At 50.6% G+C, this 22260-nt stretch overlaps 1 protein-coding gene and 1 pseudogene across 1 annotated transcript in view; both read left to right on the forward strand.

Moving 5' to 3' along the window:
- Positions 1–22260, forward strand: part of OTUD7A (OTU deubiquitinase 7A) — a 384350-nt gene that overhangs the window by 326191 nt on the left and 35899 nt on the right. The window contains exon 10 of the mRNA XM_058294822.2: positions 20073–20200. Coding sequence (XP_058150805.1) covers positions 20073–20200 — 128 coding nt within the window. The remainder of the gene's footprint in view (positions 1–20072; positions 20201–22260) is intronic.
- Positions 7237–19195, forward strand: LOC139438297 (small ribosomal subunit protein eS1-like; annotated as a pseudogene).

The following is a 22260-nucleotide window of genomic DNA, read 5'->3' on the forward strand; positions in this document are numbered from 1 at the left end:
GTCAGCCTGGGGGCCAGAGGCCACCTGGGCGGCTGGGGCAGGGGAAGGAGAGAGGGCTCCCCTCCCGCGGTCCTCACCCCACACCTAGAGAGTGCGCCCACGAGATCGAGTGGCATTCCCAACCCCAGAACCTTCCTACGTGGAGGACACAGCGCTCAGCCCCTGTCCACTGCTCCCTGCAGCCTAGAAAGGTCCCTTGACTGTAAGAGTGCAGAACCCCAGGCGATGGCTTAACCTGAAAAAGGACCCCCACTCCGGGCTGGGGTCACCGCAGCCCGGGTTACAGTCCCACGTCAGTCTCGTGCTCCTGGGCACACCTCACACGCTCCCCGAACCCCAGTTTTGTTCCTCTGTGATATGCGTACACTAGCAACTTCCTGCCAGGCTGCTCGGTTTTCTGTGGTTGGGTTTCAAAGCACCCCAAAACAGTGGCCTCCAACAGAAGCCGTCGTTCTGGTCTGGAACTGCCTGCGGTCCCTCATGGGGTGCCGTCCCTCCTGGGGTGCAGTCGCCGGAAGATTCTCAGGCCTGGATAGTCCGAGAGAGACTCGGGCGTGGAGCCGGGCTGGGCGCTGCGTCTCGGCGGGGCCCCTCTCCTGGAGGGTGAGCCTCGCCAGGCCCTGTGCAGCCAGCGCAGCTGTTCCCAGGAGTGCGGAGGGGGAGCCAGTCATGCTCCCGCACTTAAACGGCACCGGCCGTCCTGGGAGTGACCAGCCTGTGCCCAGGGGTCTACATTTTCACATCCTGCCAAAGCTAGTCCGTGGACGTGATGGGATCCTCCACGCAGGATTCCCTTCAAGAGACCTGGTCTTCACTTGGAGACCTTTAGGAAGGGCCCCTCCCCTCAAGGACGTGTCTATTCAGAAACAGCGTTCACCTCCCAAGGCGACACAGCACCGGCTCCTTCCAAAGCTGGGTGTGCCTGCTTGCAATCTCGCCAACACGGGCTCTTCCTGATTCAAACCCTGGGAAGTCATAACCCTGAAGGCGTGGACAGCTAAGTGCCTCTCTTTTTTTTTTTTTTAGTAACAACACATTTATTTTATCATCCAGCAGCCAAGGGTACAAACACAGAACACTTTTTAACTTACGAAGAATAAGAAAACATTGGGTAATCCCCAGAATAGTACTACAAATACAGCCTCCACCTACAGTAAAATTAAGCTACTCCGTTGTTTTGGTCGTGAGCCCACCAGCTGGTTTTGCCATGATGATCTGATCTACTCTGAGTACAGTGATGGCTACATTAGTACCCAGTTTGATAGCCCAATATTTTCCCAGATAGGTATCCAAAATACCACCTTCCAACATGTCCTTTACAGCAGGGACTTCAGCCTCAATATCTAATCCAACATTTTTATTTCCTTCTTGATGTACTGCATAAAGTTTAGGTGTTCCTTCACTGACCTTAACACCAGAATTTTCTGCCAGTGCCCAGGGAACAGCCTCAAACGCTTCCGCAAATTTCTTAATAGCATGTTGTTCAAGTCTGTTTCCATTTGACGTACTTGCGTGTCGAGAGCGGAGCGGTCGGGAATGACCTTCAGCTGTCCTTGTGTGGGCAGTGGTCGTGGGACAGGAAACGAAGACTGTGTTGATAAGTCTCTCAAAGTTCATTCCTCAAGGCCGAGGTGCCTCTTGTCCTGGGAACTCTTCAGCCACCTGGATCGTGTCTGTGAAGGTTTCTGGACCAGCGCCTGGGGCTGGAGGGAAGAGGGAGGACGGGGAAACCACCCCCTGACCACCTGCCTCCTCGAGGTCTCGTGCGCTGTACTGTATCAGTTTACCAGCAGCTGAAACAAATACCGCCCAGGGGGGCTCGACAGCAGGAGGCACTCTCGGGGTTCAGAGGCTGGAGCTGGCTTCCCCCCGGGTCGGGAGCTTCCGGAGGCACAGTCATAAGGTTCCTCGGCTTTTCTGCACCACCGGTGCGGGTGGCAGCACCTTCTCTCTTCGGGGTTTCTTTGGCTTCCAGCATCTGGCAGCTCCCCATGCCTTCCCTCTCCACACCCCACTGAAGTGCCATTTGAAGACACTTGTTTACAACAGCTCCACAGCCACAGAGCGCAGCCCAAGACCCCAAACCTGCCCGCCCTGGGGTACGCGACCCAAGCCTCACCACGCAGCTTCGTATTACCTCCTCCCCGTGAGGCAGCCCGACTTGGCACTTCTTCTTGAGACTCTCCCAAACCCCAGCACAAAGCTGGGCACGTCCTGGCTGTGTCCACGTTTTACCCCAGAGGTCGGGGAGCACGGGGAGCTTCAGACCCTCTTCCCGGGGTAGGCGGCGCGTCCAGGGACCGTGACGCCACTGCCAAGAAGACGTGGCCATCAGGAGCAGGGGCAGCGGCAGCCAGACGGGCACGAGGCCAGCGTCCTTGTCCTCCACGGCCTGTGACGGCATGTCCTGGGAGGAGGCTGGGCTTCTCAGGGGCCCGAGGATCCCTGGACCGGGAGGGGCTCGTGTCCCAGATGGACGGACGAGCAGTGGCGTCCCCTGAGCCGCTATGTGGAGCAGGCTGTGACGCTGTCGCTGGCACCACCAGTCAGAGATAAGGAAGTCGGGTTTCAGGGAGTTGGGCCGTCCAGGACCAGAACCGAGATCTCACTGGAGACATAGCCAACGCTCTCAGCACCTGCAGAGCAGGCGGAAGCAGCAGACACCAGGCTCTCACCTTCACATCTGTCCTGAAAAACTGTCGTTTTTTTCCTTTAACCTTCCACATGGGAAGCCTTTTGTTCTCCACGAATGAAGAGCAGAGAAGAGGGGTTGTTTCAAGGCCGTTCTGGCACGCCCTCCCCTCCCAGGACCGCCTTTGTGCTCATTTCCACTCACTCCACTTTCTCCCTGCGGTTGCGTTTCTGGAATCTCACTGGCAGGTGTTTGCTGTATTCTTTTGGCCTGTGGCAATTTGGTATTGTTTCTGAATTCCAAACTGCTCTGTTCCTCTGGGCATATTAGGTGTATTCGAGGCAGAGGTTTCCCTTTTACTTTATTAAATCAAGATCAGGGCTTTTATTTGACCACATCGCTAGAGACCCAGTTTGAGTCCCCACTCCCCCACTTGTGGGCTACATAAATGGGTGCTCAATTAAAGACAAGGAAGAAAATACAGGGAGAAGAAGAACACAGAGAGTTTAATTTTGAGCCCCAGGGAGAGACGAGCGGTTCACCTGATAGTTTGCAGCTGAAGAGACCAGAACCCTGCACAGCTGAGAAAGCCCAGGAAGAAACCAGCCCCAGGGAGAGAGACGAGCCTCGTGCCAGCCCCCAGCCGACAGGAAGGAGCTGACCACGGAGCCCGGCAGCCGTCCTGCTCCAACGCAGGCAGCGGACTTGGATGAGGGAAGTAACTTTCGCTCCATGGCCTTGTGAGGGAAAGCTTCTACCCCAAATAAACACCCTTCATAAAAGCCAGCAGATTTCTGGAACTTTGCATCAGCACCCCTTTGGCTAATACGTGGCCTTTTTCAGAAATAGCTAGAATCCTGCATGAGTTCATATTGCACAGCCTTTGAGACGTAAACCCATCAGCCCTTTAGGGCTGCCCGAGGGGGCGTCCAGTTCCCAGGAAATGCCCACACCCAGGCCAGCCCTGCAGGGCAGCAGGCGTGGGTGGGCTGTCGTGGGAAAGGAGGTTTTGGGCACCCGTTCAGGGGCCTTGTCTTCCATCCCAGGTTTGTAGTCATGGGATCCAGGCCAATTTTTAAGACTTCTCTGACTGAAAATGAGGCACCCACCACCCCTTCGTCCACTGGTGGTCCTCGGCCAGCTGCCACCCTGGCCGTCCTAGCTAAAGCAGCCACTTTTCAGCCTGACGTTTTCTTACTTGATCATTTGTCGATGGTCTTGGCCCCGCCCTAGGTGTGTTCACGCAGACACACGTGTGTTCACGCAGACATGTGTGTTCACATACACGTGCATGTACACAGTACACGTGTACGCGCCAGCCTGTGTGTACACACATACACACACTCCGCTGATTCTAGCCCTTAGCAGATACTCCATAAATGTTTGTCTCATGAACGACAGCAGAATTCCTAAGTCGGGGCAAGGAGCCGTCGCCCTCTGGCCCCGCAAATCAAGCGTCCTCCGTCCTCACCCCAGGCTGAGCTCCTCTGCCGGCCTCCGCTGCCTTTGGAAAGGCTGGAAAGCTCCCTCGGGAACTTTGGTAAAAAGCTGCCCCCTCTGGGCAGACGCAGCCCCTGGCCGGGAGGCAGAGGCCTGCGGGCAGAGCGCAGCTGTTTTCTGGGCAGGGCCCTGCTCTCGATTTCTGGCACCCTCTGAATCCACATACTAAATCCCCAGAGGTTTTCGGGACTTGGAGACCTCTGCCTGGGAGACGGGGCCGAGTCCCACCGCTCAGAAGCACCCTCTGCAGCAGCCACCTTGGAGCACTGTGCACCTGGGAAAAGGCGCGAGGGGCACCCCTCGCTGGGGGTGTTCCCAGATACGCTGCTAGGAGAAAAGCAAGGCGAGGTCAGAAGAGTGCATGTAGAGCCCAGTGTCACCACGAGTGGGCTGGGGGGCACGTGCGTGTGCTTATAATCTAAATATGTGCATAGACACGTGTGCGTGTGCACTGGTATTTGTAAAGAGAAAGCTTCATCCAGAACCAATAACCAACAATTAGGCCATCGTGGACAGTCACAAGAGATGGGGTGACTATACAACTCACCGTCCAAATTGGCACAGTGGGCACAAGCCCCTGGGACCCGGGGGTAAGCCATCATGTGCAAAACGGGGATGGGGGACATGAGGACGGGCACTGGGAACCCAAATCTCACTCCACTTGGCCGAGCCGAGGTCCGTGGTCACGAGCCTGCAGCCGCCTGCTGTCCATCTGTCTGCTCTGGCTGAAGGAGGTCCCTAAGGGCTATAGCCACACTGAGCCCAGGCTCCCCAAAGTCTGCGCTGCGCCTTGTCTCTTGCCGCCTTCCACTGGGACTCGAAATGCCATCTGGACCTCACTCCCCGGCTAGGTTCTTGGCCGCGGAAGATTGGCTCAAGCCCCCCCTTAAAGACGTGTCTTTCACCTTAGTCCACGTTCCTTGGGTGTGAGCCCATCTGTAATCAAGACCCTTTGAAGATGTAAGACGGGACCATTTGGGAGTTGGATCTTCTAAGACCCTAATTAGGGGCAACCAAGTTGAATTAGGGTGGGCTCTAGTCCACGTGGCTGGAAGCTTTAGCAAGAGAGGAAATCCAGGTCCCACCAGAGGAGGAAGAAGCTGGAAGTCCGTGGAATGGGATAAGCACACGCCAGGGGAGAGATCACCAAGTGCTGGGGTAACGAGCAAGGCACGGAGCCCCCAGGCTGTGTCGCGCCAGCACCAGAGCGCTGCAGACCTCAGAGACAGAGCACAGCCTGCTGACACCTTGATGTTTTACTTCCAGCCTCTAAACCCTTGACACAATAAATCCCTGTTGTTAAGTCCACCGGTGTGAGGTATTTGCCGTCGTCTAGGAAACCAAGACACTGGTGTCGCCAGACTGCGCCAGGAGGAGACCCCGGCCTGGCATTCTGCCCAGGCCACCTTTCACCTCCGTCTCCCTCCAGGTGTTTTTCCATCGGGTGGATTTGTGCCCCTGTTCCCAAGAATTCTCCCTTCTCAGGGATACACTGAAGAAGAGGTGATGGGTGCCTTCAAAAACTTTGTGTTTTGGTGTATGTGCTGGGCAAACGTTATGAAGTTCCTCTTTGAGGAAGAAGTCACTGTACTGCGTGTTTGTCTTCTTAGCAGTAAACAGTGAGTGTTCAGGAATTTCTCTGTGTGTTCTCAAAGGCCAGGTTCCATTTCTAATCCCAGATCTAACGTTTGCTCAGTTGGGTCGTGGGAAGAAGACGGGAAGCCTCAGGGCGAGAAGTAGGAGCTGATGTTCAGGATTGGTGCCGTGGATTGAGTTGTGTGTCCAGTTTGGTCAGGTCCTCAATCGTATCCTGGTGGGTGGGGGACCCATTGTGAATTAGAGTTCTTCGGGGTGTTCTTTCATTTGACGTGTGGCCCCACTGGGCCAGGCCGGGTGTCAGTCTGGATTGTGGGCGTCCGTCATGCTCGAAGTGGAAGTCAGGCAGGGAGGAGCCGGGGAGCCGCCAACAGCTGGGAGTCAGTGGAACCTGGAGGGGAGAGAAGGCACCGCCATGCGCCCCGCCATGCGGAGGGGAAGCCAGGGGGCCCAAGGACGGCCAGCCCGCCAGCGGTACCAGCCCAGGAGGGAGCAGGCCTTCCGGCCGCCGAAACCAGCGCTTCCTGGGAGGTCGACCCGTGGCGTGGTGTGTGTGTCAGCAGCCGGGAAGCGACAGCCCTGGGCTCACTAGGGTTCTGTCGGGGGGCTCCGCGCACAGGCCACAGCTCCAGAGTTCATCCCAGGCTTGACCCTCTTTGCCCTTGGCCACGTGAGCAGGCGCCGAGCCACGTTCCCAGCCAGCTGTCATCAGAGCAAGAAGAGACGCCACGGTTCCGAGAAGACCCGGGCCCGCCGTGGGGTTGAGGGGCGAGTACAGGGCCAGGACCCGCCCTGAGCGCAAAGCCCTTCCCTAAGCCCCGCGGCAGAGGACTGGAGCAAGCAGGGAAGCACATTACACATCTCCCGCTGCCCCGGGCGGGCTGGGGACTGCTCCACCTCCTCCTGAGCCAGCCAGCAGGTCCACAGCCCTCGGACACCTCCCGAGAGAAAAGTCCCTCCTCTCCAGGCTCCCCTCCACTCCCCCCTTCTGGGCCCTGCACGCCACCACCACTGCCCACCACCAGCCGCACATCCCCATGTGTGCACAGCCCACCTCCACGCCACGCTCCTGGCAAAGACGGGGAATAGATGGGCAGACGGGTGAGGGCAAGAAACTTCTTCTTCTTCCCCAAAGGCAGTGCCTTTACGGGGCCAGCAGGGAGAAGGTGTTCAACAAAAGCTGCTGATTTTTCAGTTCAAAACGCAATGGCCCAGCCCTCAGGGCTGCAGGGAAGCGCGCTGTGCCACGGCAGCGGTGCCCCAAGCTGACCCAGCCTCTGCGCCACGGGTGACCCCGTGGGACCCTTGCGGCTCCACTGCCCGGATCCAGATGTGCCATCGTGGAGGGAGAACGTGGCTCGGAACCTCTCTCCTCTCCAGCGTGACTGTCTCGCCATTTACGGCTCATCGCTTTGCACACAGACTTCTGCGCCCCTTGGGTCTGGTTTGGGAGGCACCCTGCTCCTCCAATATGCACCGTGTTCTCTTGAAATACGCGGTTGTAGCGCATGTTCTCAAACAGGGCATCCCGGTCCTCAAAGACCCCCTTCAATGAAGCCAGAGCAACCCACGGCACCCCAGACAAGCCCCGGCCCCTCCCGGACTGTGGCCTGGTACGGCCACCTTGGCTGGCCCTGAAGGTACAAGGGGGCCCATGGGCCTCAGTTCTCTTCAGGTACGCTTCCGTTTGGGGTAGTCCTTTGGTTAAGGGACATCAAGGCTACAAGTTTTCCCCCGCATCGTCTTAGAGTCTTGAGCAGAAGCGGATTTTTGAGCCTGCTCTTTCCCTGAGCCTCTTTGCAAGGGACTCCCACACTCCTGTCCCAAGGCTTGGGATCTGGACAGCCTTCTCAGCACTCTCCCTTTCCACTGGGTCGTGCTTCCTAGAAGACTCCTCAGATCGAAAAAGCGATGGACCCACCACCTCGGCAGGGACACCCAGGTGTACCTGAGTCCCTGCTGGAGAAAGCTTCAGCTCAGGCTGCCTGGGGAGATAAAAGAGGAAGCCTCCATCCCACCTTTTGCCCCACTGATTCCTCTCAATAAGCACCCCCAGAGAATTAGCCACCAGGCTGCCATACCTCTTCAGGTGGCCAGAAACTATCCTTTCAAGCTCGCTCTGACATGCCTCCCGAGAATACCCAGCCGAGCATGGTGGGCCGGGGCTGGGAACTGCATTTCCCAGCTAAGGATGGCACGGGAGGTGGCCTTAATAGCAGCGACCACCAGGGTGCAATGGAGGGAGGTAAAATCCAGACCAGAGGCCCTTGGGGGGCAAGGGAAAGGAGTGAGACCCCCAAAGGAGGCCAGTCCCCACCCCAGCCCTGTCACTTGATGGAGACAGACCATTGAACTGGGCTAGAAAAGGTTAAGTAGTTTGCCCAGAGCCTGCAACAGGGAACAGGCATGCCCAGGCTGACCCTCCTTCTGCAGGGCCATCTCCACCTGCTCAGTCAAAGCCACCTGGCAATGCAGAGGGCCAGGCAAGGGGATATTTCTGCCAGCTGAGCACATGGGGAAATCGAGGCCTGGAGGCAGCCATTTTCCCTATTGTGGCACAGCCATGATTCTCCCCTCCAGCAAGTGGGGAAACAGAGACCCAGGGGAGGCCAGACGTCACCAGACACAGAGAGGGACGACTGACCAAACAGGGAACCGCACTCCACCACTGCAAGTTGGAGGCCCGTGGCCCAAAAAGGGCTCTCTGTTCTATTTAGTTTTGACTACAAAGTATTCTTGAAAGAAACCATGGCAACAATCTGCTGGGATTGCGACAGCGTCTCCCTTCTCCAGAAAACACTGGGATGATCCAACAACTCTGAATTAAGCTAAAATTAAAGGTCCCAAGAGCCGGACTCCCCAACACAGCCACCACCAGCCACACGTCCCTGGTAAGCACTCCACACATAGCTGGTGTGAACTGAGATGCAAATGTAAAGTGCCAGACAGATTTTGAGAACTTAGTACAAAAAAAAAATCTCATTAATAATTTCATGTTGATTACATTTAGAAATGACACTTTGCATGTATTGGATTAAGTAATCCAATTTAAAATTAAATTTAAATTATTATTAAAATTAATCTCAACTATGAAAAAAAAAATTCCAGAGCAGAAGTACTCAGACCAGATTGTGGGAAGATGCAGAGTAGGGAGCTGCAGGACTCAGGCCTTCCAACAAAACAACTACTAAGAGGCAGAAACTGTCCGAGACAACGATTTTGAAACTCCAGGGGCCAGTAGAACATTGTACGATGTCCAGGGAGGAGCTGGAGGAAGAGGCTGGTAAACTGCTGTAAAGAACAGTAAATTGCCCTCTCTCTGCACAGTGGCCACCAGAACTCATCAGCACCCATCCCCCACTCTCATGGCAGGCTGCTGAGGGGTCTAACTTCTGGCTAGGTCACTGGTGACAGAAAAGGGACCTAAAAATCCTATTGCCCCAAAACGCGGGTGGGCATCATTGCTCATAGATCATGGATTTTGATCAGCTATTGTTTCAACCCACCCTGGACAAAGGCAGCAGCACTGTTTCACTCTGCCCCAGAGAGGGGCTGCGGCAGTGGGGTGAGACATGAAGATGCTGCACTTCCTCGGGGCTGCAGGAACAAGGAGCTGAAGGGCTGCATCTCCTGGGCAGGCCGGGCCGCTTTAGCTGTGGCCTCCTTCCAGATCCCCTCCCAGGGACGCCTTGGAGCTTGTCTGCATCACCTTGGGGAGTCCCTGGCCCGGCTTGGCTGGGAAAGACTGACTTGGGAAATCCTCATCAGGGTGCCCTTCCTCCCAGAATGTGCCCTCCAGGCAAAAGCAGCTTGAGACAACAAAAGGACTAAAAAGCTATAGAGGCAGGCAGGCTGGGGCAAAGGCCTCTCAGCTTCAAACACCCAGGAGTGGGAGGTCTGTCTCCTGGGAAACAGAGGGGACAACCAAATCCCCGTAATCAGGGAAACCCCAAAACAACTAACAAGCAAAAGCCCAAGACAAGAGAGGCCCAGAAAGACGGGGGGACCCTGCACACTGCACTTGCCTGGGGCAGACCTTCCTGATAGGAGGGCTGAGGAGCAGGAAAGTCTCTGACTGTCTTACCACCAGCTGCTTACAAAATCAAGAAACTGACTTCTCATGGTGGCGAACTTGGCCCAGTGGTTAGGGCGTCCGCCTACCACATGGGAGGTCCACGGTTCAAACCCCGGGCCTCCTTGACCCGTGTGGAGCTGGCCCATGTGCAGTGCTGATGCACGCAAGGAGTGCCGTGCCACGCAGGGGTGTCCCCCGCGTAGGGGAGCCCCACGTGCAAGGAGTGCGCCCCATAAGGAGAGCCGCCCAGCGTGAAAGAAAGTGCAGCCTGCCCAGGAATGGCACCGCACACACGGAGAGCTGACATAGCAAGATGACGCAACAAAAAGAAACACAGTTTCCCATGCCGCTCACAACAACAGAAGAAGCAGACAAAGAAGACGCAACAAATAGACACAGAGAACAGACAACCGGGGTGGGGGGGAAGGGGAGAGAAATAAATAAATAAATAAATAAATAAATCTTTAAAAAAAAAAAAAGAAAGAAAGAAACAGACATCTCAGTGAATAGATCTGAGGGTTAACTTTTTTTTTTTGAGGAGCCAGGGCCAGAGACTGAACCCAGGACCTCATACATAGGAAGCCCACTGGCACTCAACCACTGAGTCACATCCACTCCCCTGAGTTGGCTTTTGTTTTTCTGGTTTTTTTGGAACTGAATCCAGGACCTTCTATGAGGGAAGCAGGCACTCAATTGCTTGAGCCACATCACTCCCCAACATTTTAAAATATTACATTGTATAAGATGCAACAAAAGAGTCCATGGCAAACAAAGAAACACAAATGATGTCCCATCCAAAGGAAGAAGAAAAAAATCCATAAAACACCATCAAAGAAGATGGGAATGTGGACACACCAACCAAAAAAAGCCTTTAAAAAATTATCATACAGCAAAGTGGATTTGGCTCAACTGATAGAGCATCCACCTATCAAATGGGAGGTCCAGGGTTCAGACCCAGGGCCTCCTGATCTGTGTGATGAGCTGGCCCACGCACAGTGCTGATGCGCGCAAGGAGTGCTGTGGCACGCAGGGGTGTTCCCCACATAAGGGAACCCGACGTGCAAGGAGTACACTCTGCAAGGAGAGCCACCCCATGCAAAAAAAGCGCAGCCTGCCCAGGAGTGGCACTGCACACACGGAGAGCTGACACAGCAAGATGACACAACTAAAAGAGACACAGATTCCCAGTGCCACTGACAAAGACTGCAAGGAGACACAGAAGAACACACAGCAAATGGACACAGAGAGCTGACAATGGGGAGGGGGGAGATGAATAAATAAAAATAAATCTCTAAAAAAAATGACCCTACAAATGCTCAAGATCAAGGAAAATATAGAGAAAGAACTAAAGGATATCAGGAAAACAATGAATGAGCAATATGAAAGTCTTAATAAAGAGACAGAAATTTTTAAAAAGAACCAAACAGAACTACTGAAGTTGAAAACCACAATCATTGAAATGAAACATTCCTGGAAGGTTTCAAGAGCTTATTGGAGCTGGCAGAAGAAAAAATAGTGAACTTGCTTGCAAGATGCTTGACATGAGTCAGACTGAGGGGCAGAAAGAAAAAAAAAAGAATTATTAGAAATGAATATAGCCTAAGATACCTCTGGGACATCATCAAACACACCAATATATACATTATGGGAGTTCCAGAAGGAGAAAGAGAAAAAAAATTCAAAGAAATAGTGACAAAACTTCCCAAACTTAGCAAAAGATATGAATATACACATCCAAGAAGCCCAGAGAACACCAAACAGGACAAACATGAAGAAAAATGCACCCCATCATCTATTGATCATACTCTTGAATGCAAAGGACAAGGAGAGAGTTCTGAAAACTGCAAAAGAAAAGAAACATGTTATGTTCAAGGGAGTCCCTGTTAGATTGAGTGCTGGTTTCTCATCAGAAACCATGGAGGCAAGAGGCAGGGGGCTGAAATAATTAAAATGCTGAAAGAAAACAGTTGTCAATGAAGAATTTTATATCTGGTGAGACCTTCTTTCAAAAATGAGAAGAGATTAAGACATTCCCAGATAAGCAAAAACTGATAGAGTTCATGACCACTAGACCTGCCCTACAAGCAATGCTAAAGGAATTCTTCAGACTGAAAGGAAAGGAGACTAGACAGTGGGTCGAAGCAGCAGTAAAGGTAGCCATTTAGGTCATTATAAATGCCAGTATTAATGTAGTATACAATTTGGTATGTAACTCCATTTCTTCCTACAGGTGCTAAAATACGAATGTATAAAAAGTAATGCAAAGCTATGTGTTTGGATATATAGTATACAAAAATATAAGTGGTAATATACATAAATAGTAGGGGGACACAGGGGTTATAGGAAAAGTATATGTGCATGCTATTGAAGCTAAGTTGGTAGCAAGCCAAATATGATTGTTACATATTTAGGATGTTAAATTTTAACTCCATAGTAATCACAAGGAAAATAGATTTAAATATGCACATATATATACATATTTATACATACATATATGTATACACACACACAAATGAGAAGGCACTCAATATGGTACAACACAAAAAAAAATCAAACACATATAAAAGTAGGGATTACAGAAGTGAGAGACAAAAAGGGTATGACTTACAAAGGCTAAATAGCAAAATGGCAGAAGAAAGTCCTATATTATCAGTAGCAACTTTAAATGTAAATGGATTAAACTCTCAAGTCAAAAGGCAGAGATTGGCAATAATGAATTAAAAAGCATGACCTTACCGTATGCTGTTTGCAATAGACTCATCTTAAATTCAAAGATACAGGTACGTTGAGGGTAAAAGGATGGAAAACTAATACCTTGCAAGTAGTAAGCAAAAGAGAGCTGGGGTGGCTATCCTAATATTGGATAAGATAAACTTTAACCCAAAAGCAGTTACAAGGGACAAAGATGGTCATTATATTCTAATAAGGGTGACAATTCAACAGGAAGATGTAACAATTATAAATATATATGCACCCAACAACTGAGCCCCAAAATATATGAAGCAAACGATGATAGATTTGAAGGGAGTAATTGACAATTCTATAGTCATAGTAGAAGACTTTAATACACCACTCTCAATAATGGATAGAACATCTTGTCAGAAGTTCAAGAAGGAAGTACAAGACTTAAATGGTACTCTAAACCAACTAGACCTAACATACATATATAGAACACTTCACCCAGCAAAAACAGAATACACAATCTTCTCATGAGCACATGGATCTTTCTCCAGAATAAACCATAGGTTGGGTCACAAAGCAAGCTTCAATAAATTCAAAAACATTGAAATCATACTGTTAGAGGTTCCCCCTCACTCGGTTTGCAATAATTAACAAATTGGGACTCAGTTCCCCCTGACACGCCCTGAGGAAAGACAAGCCCCACCCTCATAGCCTGCGTGCCTAAAAGCATTGCTCTTCCCCAAAGGTTGAACAAAGAAACCACATGGAGATGGGAGTAAAGGGAGATAGAGGCCTTCACCCCCTCCAGATCAAAGCACCACCTGCTCCTCCAGAATTCCAAGAACACCTAACTCCCTAACCCACTACCCTCTAGCCATACAAGGGAAAATTTTTGCCTCTAGGACTTCCCATCGACCGCTGCACCTCACTCAGACCCTCAACCCTCTCCCAGCAACTATCATTACCCCGCCTAGGAAAGTACTGTATAAATTCATATTCCCCCTTCCAGGGGTGGGTTGAGGTCTATTCTTCAAACCCCCTCCATTGGGAGAGCTTCCCCATAAACTTTCTGCCTGCAATCATCAGTCTCCATGGCCCAATATGTGCCACCTTTTCTCCGACACATACAATGAATACCCATTGTCTACAAAGGAATGAAGCTAGAAATGAATAACAGAGGTAGAAATGGAAAATATGTGGAAATTGAACAACATACTCTTTTAAAAATCAGACATGGGCTTTATTTATTGGGATTTATGGACTGGAGAGATTCTCTCTGGTGACAAGTGGTCCAGAGAATGAAGATAGCACTCCACAAAGAGGTGGGAAAATAAGGGGCAATACACAGAGTCTCAGAACAAAGACATTGCACAGCAGTTACATAAATGGGGTCTGGTGATGTTACTGTAGGAAGGACTTGGACAGCCTGGAGAAAATTACAGTCTATGATACCATCTGTACATGGGTTTTCTGTGAGAAGGTTTGTTACACTTTAACTTGTGTCCTGGGGCATGCAGGTGGCTGTGCACTGTGAGGTGAGTTTCCCTTAGGGAGGAGGAGCCAGGCCAGAGACCCACTGGACCCCCACAATCCACCCCTACACAGCAGCTTGCATTGCCAGTAGGACACACACTGCACCCACATTTCACAACAGCAGTACAGCATATGAGAGAACACTGAGAGTCCTCCACCAGAAGCTAGTAAACCTATAAAGACACGTCTTCAAGGCCCAGAGAGGCAGCTAAACCAGTTAGAGAGGGGAGCAATAGCTAATTTATCAGTATGACATATGTGCTCTTGCATATGTTTTAAAACTTGTGAGACATTGTGAGAGTGATCAGGAATATATACACAGCATTGAGCACTATTTAATGAGAAGCTCTTGTTCCAAACTTGTCGATGGGGTTGTACTCTGCCATGCCAGCAAGGTGTTCCACGCTGTCTAATTTGCCAGAGTTACAGTTCAAGGCAGATTGTGCTGGCTTAACAGTATACAAGCAACATTCTATTAGTAGGTAACAAAGTACTGGATAGGGGAGTTTATGAGGAGGCTTCTAATACTGTACATTTTTCCTGTTTAAATTCTCTGAGTTTTCAGCCAGGACATCAGCAAACAACTTAGGCATAAGGAAAGTCCACATAGACACACACGGGCCCAGCTATTTGCTGTCTTGATTAGTTGCCTTTTTATCTTTACTGTCAGCTTCCAGGGAGCCCAGGGAGGCCTTTCTGTTGGAGTTACCCAGGACTTCTTTTAAGCCCAGGACTTTTAAACTGCACCTTGTGACTAGGGTCTTTGCCAGGATTTACTCTGACAGTCACCTTCCCTGTTCTGTGTACTGACCTGCCTCAACTTCCCCCTTAGAGTTTATACCCCTGCTCTTCAGGAGGAGCTGAAGGGTGGTGGTCATTCTTCTGCAGTTGCTGCCTGCAGGTGAGGGGCAGCAGTTTCCGCTTGCCTGGGTGTGAAACTCTCTGCTACTCTACTGAGGTTGAGGGAAGATGGCCTGCACCATGGTGGGAGCTGGGTGAAATTCCCACGTGACTGATACCTTGTTCTGAAAGTCATTGATTCTGCAAGAAATAAACTTAGAAAATAAATTACATTCATAAAGACTTTTAACATGTTTAGTATTCTCTGCATCTATATGACGTAGAATAGAAGAGATGTTATCATATTCATTAGGTGTATAGATATAGTACTAAATTCTAATCTACGCACAAGTTCCTCTGTGAGCTGCAGTTAACAGCCCTAAGCTCCAGGTAAGCAATACAATGCATGCTCTCTCTCCACGACAGTAGGCCATAATGCCAATTGTGTTCATTTAGGTTCTGCTTACATTACTCTGATAATTGTTGCTCCACTTGGTATGCAGCCAGCATGCTTCAGCACTGCTGGCCCTTGGAGGGAAGCTCCAGTGTCCCACCAGCCTGATGCACGGTATCCTTTGGCACTATGAACAATCAATGGGTTAAAGAGAAAATCAGAAGTAAAATTAGGAAATATTTTGAGGCAAATGAAAATACAACATACTAAACTTATGTAATGCAGTGTAGCAGTGCTGAAAAGGAAATTTATGCTTACATTAAAAAAGAAGAAAGACCTCAAATCAGATACCTATCCTCAAAACTGGAAGAACTAGAAAATGGAGAGCAACTAAATCCAAAGTGAGCAGAAGAAAGGAAATAGCAAAGATTAGAGTGAATATAAAGGAAGTAGGGGGAAAAAAGAATAAAGAGAATCAATAAAGCCAAAAATTGGTTCTTTGAAAAGATTAAAAAATTGACAAACCCTTAGCTAGACTAACAAAGAAAAAAAGAGCGAGGATACAAATAAAGAAAATAAGGAATGAAAAGGGGAATATTACTACCAACACTCCTGAAATTAAAAAGACTATAAAAGGATAATCTGAACAACTGTAAGCCAATAAATTAGATAACCTAGATGAAATGGACAAATTCTTAGAAACACACAAGCTACCTACATTGACTCAAAAAGTAGTAGAAGTTCTCAATAGATCACTTACTGGTCTCAACAAACCTGATAAAGACTGAATCAGTAATCAAAAACCTCACGAAAAAGAAAAGCCCAGGACCAGAAAGCTTCTCAGGGGAATTCTACCAAACATTCCAAGAAAGCTTAACTCCAATTCTGCTCAAATGATTCCAAAACATTTAAGAGGAGGGAACACTCCCTAATTCATTCTAGGAGGCCAACATCATCCTCATACTAAAGTCAGATAAAGATACCACAAGAAAAGAAAACTACAAACCAATATCTCTTATGAATATGGATGCAAAAATCCTCAACAAAACACTAGCAAACCAAATCAAACAGCATATTAAAGAATTAGACACTACGATCCAGTGGGATTTATCCCTGATAGGAAAGGGTGGTTCTTTTCCACCTCGGTTTGTATTTTCTGTATACAAATCCTCTATATCCTTGGTTGGGTTTATTCTTAGATATTTGATACTTTTACGTGCTGTTGTGAATGGATTTTTTTGACAAGGGGGCAAAGACCTCTCAATTAGGAAAGAATGGTCTCTCCAACCAATGGTGCTGGGAAAACTGGATCTCCATTTGCAAAAAAAAAAAAAAAAAGGAGGAGGACCCTACCTCACACCATATACAAAAACCAACTCAAAGTGTGCATCAAAGACCTTAATATAAGAGCTAGAACTATTAAACTCTTAGAAGATAATGTAGGGAAGCATCTTCAGGACATTGTTAAACAATGATTTCTTAGACTTTACACCCAAAGCACAAGCACCAAAAGGAAAATTAGATAAATGGGACCTCATCAAAATTTAAAATTTTGTCCCTCAAAGGACTTTACCACGAAAGGAAAACAACAGCCTACACAATGGGAGAAAACAGGGCTAAATATCCAGACTATATAAAAGAAATCCTTTAATGTAACAACAAAAAGACAACCCAATTTAAAAGTGGGCAAAAGACTTTACAGAAATCTCTCTAAAGAAGATACCCAAAGAGATGCTCAGCACCATTAGCCGTCAAGAAAATGGAAATCAAAACCACAGTGAGAGACCATTTCACGCCCTTTCGAATGGCTGCTATTTTTTAAAAAAAGAATATAACAAGTGTTGGAGAGCGTACGGAGAAATAGGAACACTTAATCATTGCAGGTAGCAATGGAAAATGGTGCAGTCACTGGAAGACAATCTGGTGATCCTCAGAAACATAAGTAAAGAACGACCATATGACCTGGCAATCCCACTTCTAAGTATTTCCCCAAAAGAACCAAAAGAAGGGACTCACGCAGGTATTTGCACACCAATGTTCGTAGCAGCATTATTCACAATTGCCAAAAGATGGAAGCAGCCCAAGTGTCCATCAGTTGATGAATGGATAAATAAAACGTGTTACATACAACGGAATATTACTCAGTCATAAGAGGGAATGACGTCCTGATACAGGCAACAACATGCATGAACCTGGAAGACATCGTACTGAAATAATTCAGACACACAAGGAGATGTTGTACAAGCTTGCTGATTTGAAACAATTAGAATAAGCAAACTCATAGAGTCAGCATCTAGAATATAGGCTATCAGAAGATGAGATGGGGGTAGGGAGTGGGAAGTTAAGCCTTTCCTTAACTTAGGCTCTGAGCAGCACCCTGGTGGCTGGCAAGAACAAGCTCCTTATGAAAGGTGGCGGAAAGGGAGCACAGAAGAAGGCGGTCGATCCACTTTCTAAGAAAGGAAGGTATGATGTGAAAGTTCCAGCAATGCTCAATATAAGAAATATTAGGAAAGCACTAGTTACAAGGACTCGAGGTGAAAGTGCATCTAATGGCCTTAAGATCGTGTTCTTGAAGTGAGCCTTGCAGATCTGCAGAATGATGACGTTGCATTTAGAAAATTCAAACTAAAAACTGAGGCTGTACAGGCCAAAAGCTGCCTAACCAACTTCCACGGCATGGCTATCACCCACATGACGAAATGAGCCCCATGGTCAAAAAATGGCAAGCTATCTTTTTACATGTTCATATTATATTGCTGCAGCTGATGTACAGATATTGAAACAATAGCTATCAAACATGATTCCATTTGGGTTTACATTAGAGTTTATGTTTTAGACTATCAGCAGACTTGCAACTCCTACCATCTGGTTTATTCGACTTACCCTGGCCAGGTAACAGGGAGGTGAAGAAAGTCAACCACCACACCAGGGAGCCAAGAGTGCCTACAACTGCAAGTAGGAGGATTGCATCCATCATCCATGTAGAACCTAAGCCCCCTCTTGATGTAGATGTGGAGTGGACATAACCATCCCAGGGTCCACAGGATGGAGGAATCGAGTGTGGATTAGAGGATTTACTGATACTCTACTATGGAACTATTGTGATTAGTAATGGAAGAAATTGTAACATTGATGTAGAGAAAGTGACCACAGTAGCTGCTGAGGGTAGGGAGAGGGAAGAAGAGATATGATGTGGGGGCATTTTCAGGACTTGGAGTTGTCCTGGGTGGTACTGCAGGAACAGATGCTGGACATTGTGTGTCCTGCCATGGCCCACTGGGTGGACTGGGGGGGAGTGTAGACTCCAATGTAGACGACTGTCCATGTGGTGCAGCAGTGCTCCAAAATGTATTCACCAGGTGCAATGAATGTGCCACGATGATGAAAGAGGTTGTTGATGTGGGAGGAGTGGGGTGAAGGGGGTGGGGGGTATATGGGGACCTCATTTTTTTTTAATGTAACATTTAAAAATAATAATAAAGAAGGATAAATAAATAAATAACAATGGCAAGCCATGATTGAAGCAACTGTTGATGTCAAAACTCCCGACGGTTATTTGCGTCGTCTGTTCTGTGTTGATTCTACTAAACAAGGCAACAGTCAGGTTTGGAAGAGCTCTTAGGCTCAGCACCAATAGGTCCACCAAATCCAGAAGATAGAAACCGTAACTCAAGAAGTGCAAATGACTTGAAAGAAGTGGCCAATAAATTGATTCCAGACAGCACTGGCAGACACAGAAAAGCCTGGCCAGTCTGCCTGTCCTCTCCATGACGTGCTCGCTAGAAAGGGAAAAGTCCTGAGGAAGCCCAGGTTTGAACTGGGAAAACCCAGAGTGCTTCACCGTGAAGGCGGGAGTTCTGGAAAAGCGACTGGAGATGAGCCAGGTACTTGAGTCAAATGAGCTGATGGCACTGAGCTCCCAGTCCAAGAACCTGTTTAAAATTCAGCCTTTTAAAAGTGACAAATAAAAAGTCTTATTTGTTGGGGGGGAGGGGAAATGTACAGGGTTCCTATTTGGAATGATGGAAATGTTTTGGTAATGGATAGTGGTGATGGTCGCATCGCAAACTCCATGAAGAGCTCTGAGATACAGATCTGAATATGACTAAAAGGGGAAGTGTTAGATTTTATATGTGATAACAGAATAATTTTTTTAAATCCATGGAACTGGGGAGCAGATGTGGGTCAAGCAGTTGGGCTCCCATCTACCATATAGGAGGTCCAGGGTTCTATTCCTGGGGCCTCCTGGTGAGCAGAAAGCTAGTGCAGTAAGGTGACACAACAAAAAGAGACACAGAGGAGAGACAATAAGAGACGCAGCAGACCAGGGAGCTGAGGTGGTGCAAGAGATTGAGCGCCTCTCTCCCACTCCAGAAGGTCCCAGGATCAGTTTCCAGAACCACCCAAAGAGACGACAAGCAGACACCGAAGAACACACCGTGAATGGACACAGAGAGCAGACACCGGGGGGGTGGGGGGGTAAATAAATCTTTAAAAAAATAAAAAAACTTTTAAAAATCCGTGCAGCTGCACTACACAGGGAACCCTACATTAAACCACAGACCTTAGTTAACAGTCCAGTCGCAGATGTGCTCTCATCAGTTGGAACAAACGTCCCACCCCCGCGTTGGTGGTGGGTGATGTACGGGAATCCTGGGCTTGATGCACAATTGCTCTCTCAACCCACAACTTCTCTGGGCAGGAAAAATATATATATTAAAAATATATAAAACAGACTTGCTCAGACCCTCCACACTGCCTGTCTGCTCCGTCCTCCCCCCGCGCGGCGCGGTGAGAACCTGCTCTTTGTCTCCTAGCGTGGACAACGCCGAGGACCCCGTGTACGAGAGCCTGGAGGAGTTCCACGTGTTCGTCTTGGCCCACATACTGCGAAGGCCGATCGTGGTGGTGGCAGACACGATGCTGAGGGACTCGGGGGGAGAAGGTAGGTCCCAGGCGGCGCGTTTCACCTCTGATCGCGGCGCGGGCCTGGTCACGGCGCGTCTCGTCGTTTCTCCCCTACGTCTTCCTTTCCCGATGGCGGGACGGTCTCCTCTCGACCACCGACCGCTGAGCACCAAAATAACAGATCCAGGAGATGCCGGTGGACGCAGGGGCATACCCCAGGGCCACTCGGCAGCCCCAGTTTTAGAGCAAAAAGAAAGGGAAGTGCGAAATCCCTCAGCAAGTCTTGGTGGAAATGGCTGCCAGTGAAGGAGCGCGGAGCGGGGAGCTGCGCCAGCCGCCCGGCGCCCCCTCGGCCACCTCCCCACTCTCCAAGGAGGGGGCCGGAGCCGGGGGCAGGGCAAGGTGCCCCCGCCAGCCCAAGTGGGCACCTGACGCCGTGCAGGTCAGCGGGCCCAGCCCGGTCCCCCGGTACCCCGCGGCGTCCCAGCGTCCAGATCCCCCAGGGCCGGCCATGCTCAGGTCAGGCGACGAGGGGCAGCCCCGGACCCCGGGCCCCCCGCAGCACAGCCCCTCTCTCGGGCCGTTTCCCTTGGCTTCTGCCCAGCACCCATGGTGCCTTGAGGCTCCGTCTCCCCTTGCACCTCCTGAGAAGATGCCGTCCACTGGATGGCCAGGCACCCAGAGCCTGCCCCCCAGCCGGGCGCCTATTCAGCGCAGCGCTCCCAGGGGGCTCCACAGCTCACGTGAAACCCACGCCTGCCAAGGGAAGTCTCCACCAGCCGGGATTGAAGGGCAGGAAGAGCCGGCGTCTGTCCGTCCATCCTGCCCAAAGCCACCTGCCTCCTGGGCCGCTCGGCTGGGGAGCGGGGGCCCAAGTCCACAGCCAGCAGCCCAGCTCGTGGAGGCTCTCTGGGCCCTCCTAGGGGGAGCCCACCAGTCGGACCAAGTGAGGGGGGAGAGGAGTGCCCAGGACGCCCCAGACGCGAGGGCAGTGACGCCTGCCCACAGGCAGGCAGGAGCGGGCGCCGCCAAAATGCAGGCGCTGCGCCAGGGCCACTGTTTCCAGAAGCTGTCCTGCCCCGGGCAGAAGAGGGCCTCGAAGTCTCCTCCCCTTTCCCGTGAGCAAGAGCCTGTCCCCATCGCCGAAGGACTCGTGTCCCGCCGCTCATTTCCCTTCCGACTTACACCCTGGTAACCGGAGCTCTGGGGCTAGTTCCTGCAGAATCAACGAGCAGCCACGCTGTCGAGAACATAGCCGTGTGCTGTGCAAATAGGCTTTAACAAATGCAAGGAGAGAGACGAGTAAATTCAGAAAAAGCCGTGTCTCAAGTGGTGTGCGTGTGACAGCGGCCAATCTCATTCCGTCACCCCGTTTTTTATTAATTTTTATTTACAAACACGCTGTACCCACAAGCAAGGACGCCCCTTCCCACTCCTGACAACTTCTACTTTCTGACTCTGAATTTGCCTGCTCTAGATCTTCTCTCTTAAGTAGAATTGTTCACGTTTGGCCTTTTGTTCCCGGCTCACTTCACACCACCCCTCTCCGGGCGGAGCCGCACTCCCTTGTGTGCTGGACCGCGTTGGGGGGTCCGTTCTTCTGCTGATGGCCACAGGGGCTGCGTCCACCTTCTGTCCGCTGCGGCTAGTGCTGCGTGACCGCTGGTGGACACCCCTGCCGAGACCCGTCCTCACTTTCTTTGGGTGCCTATCTAGAAAGTGGAATTGCCAGGCCAACTGTGATCCTGTATTTCGCTCTCTGAGGCGCCGCTTTGCTGCTGTGCACGGCGGCTGCGCGTCTGTCCATCCCCGTGGGGTGGAAGCAGGCCGTCCGGGGGGATCACCCAGGAAGCCCCCCAGCCCGTCCCTCCTCTTCCCAGCGAGCAGGCGGGAGGGGTGCAGGGTCGAGCCAGACAGCTGCCAGGAGGTGTTTGGGGCTGGGGGAGCGCCGTGCACCCGCGGGTGGGGCGGCTCCGTGCAGGGCGGGGTGGCGCAGCTCCTGTCGCGACCCCTCCCTCCGTGCGCTCCCTGCGGGGGCCGCCTGCCGGGACCTGAGGAGCTGCGGCCCCCCAGCCGCTCCGCGCCCGGCACTCACCC

The sequence above is a fragment of the Dasypus novemcinctus genome, chromosome 3, assembly GCF_030445035.2.
Source record: "Dasypus novemcinctus isolate mDasNov1 chromosome 3, mDasNov1.1.hap2, whole genome shotgun sequence".
Classification (NCBI taxonomy): domain Eukaryota; kingdom Metazoa; phylum Chordata; class Mammalia; order Cingulata; family Dasypodidae; genus Dasypus; species Dasypus novemcinctus.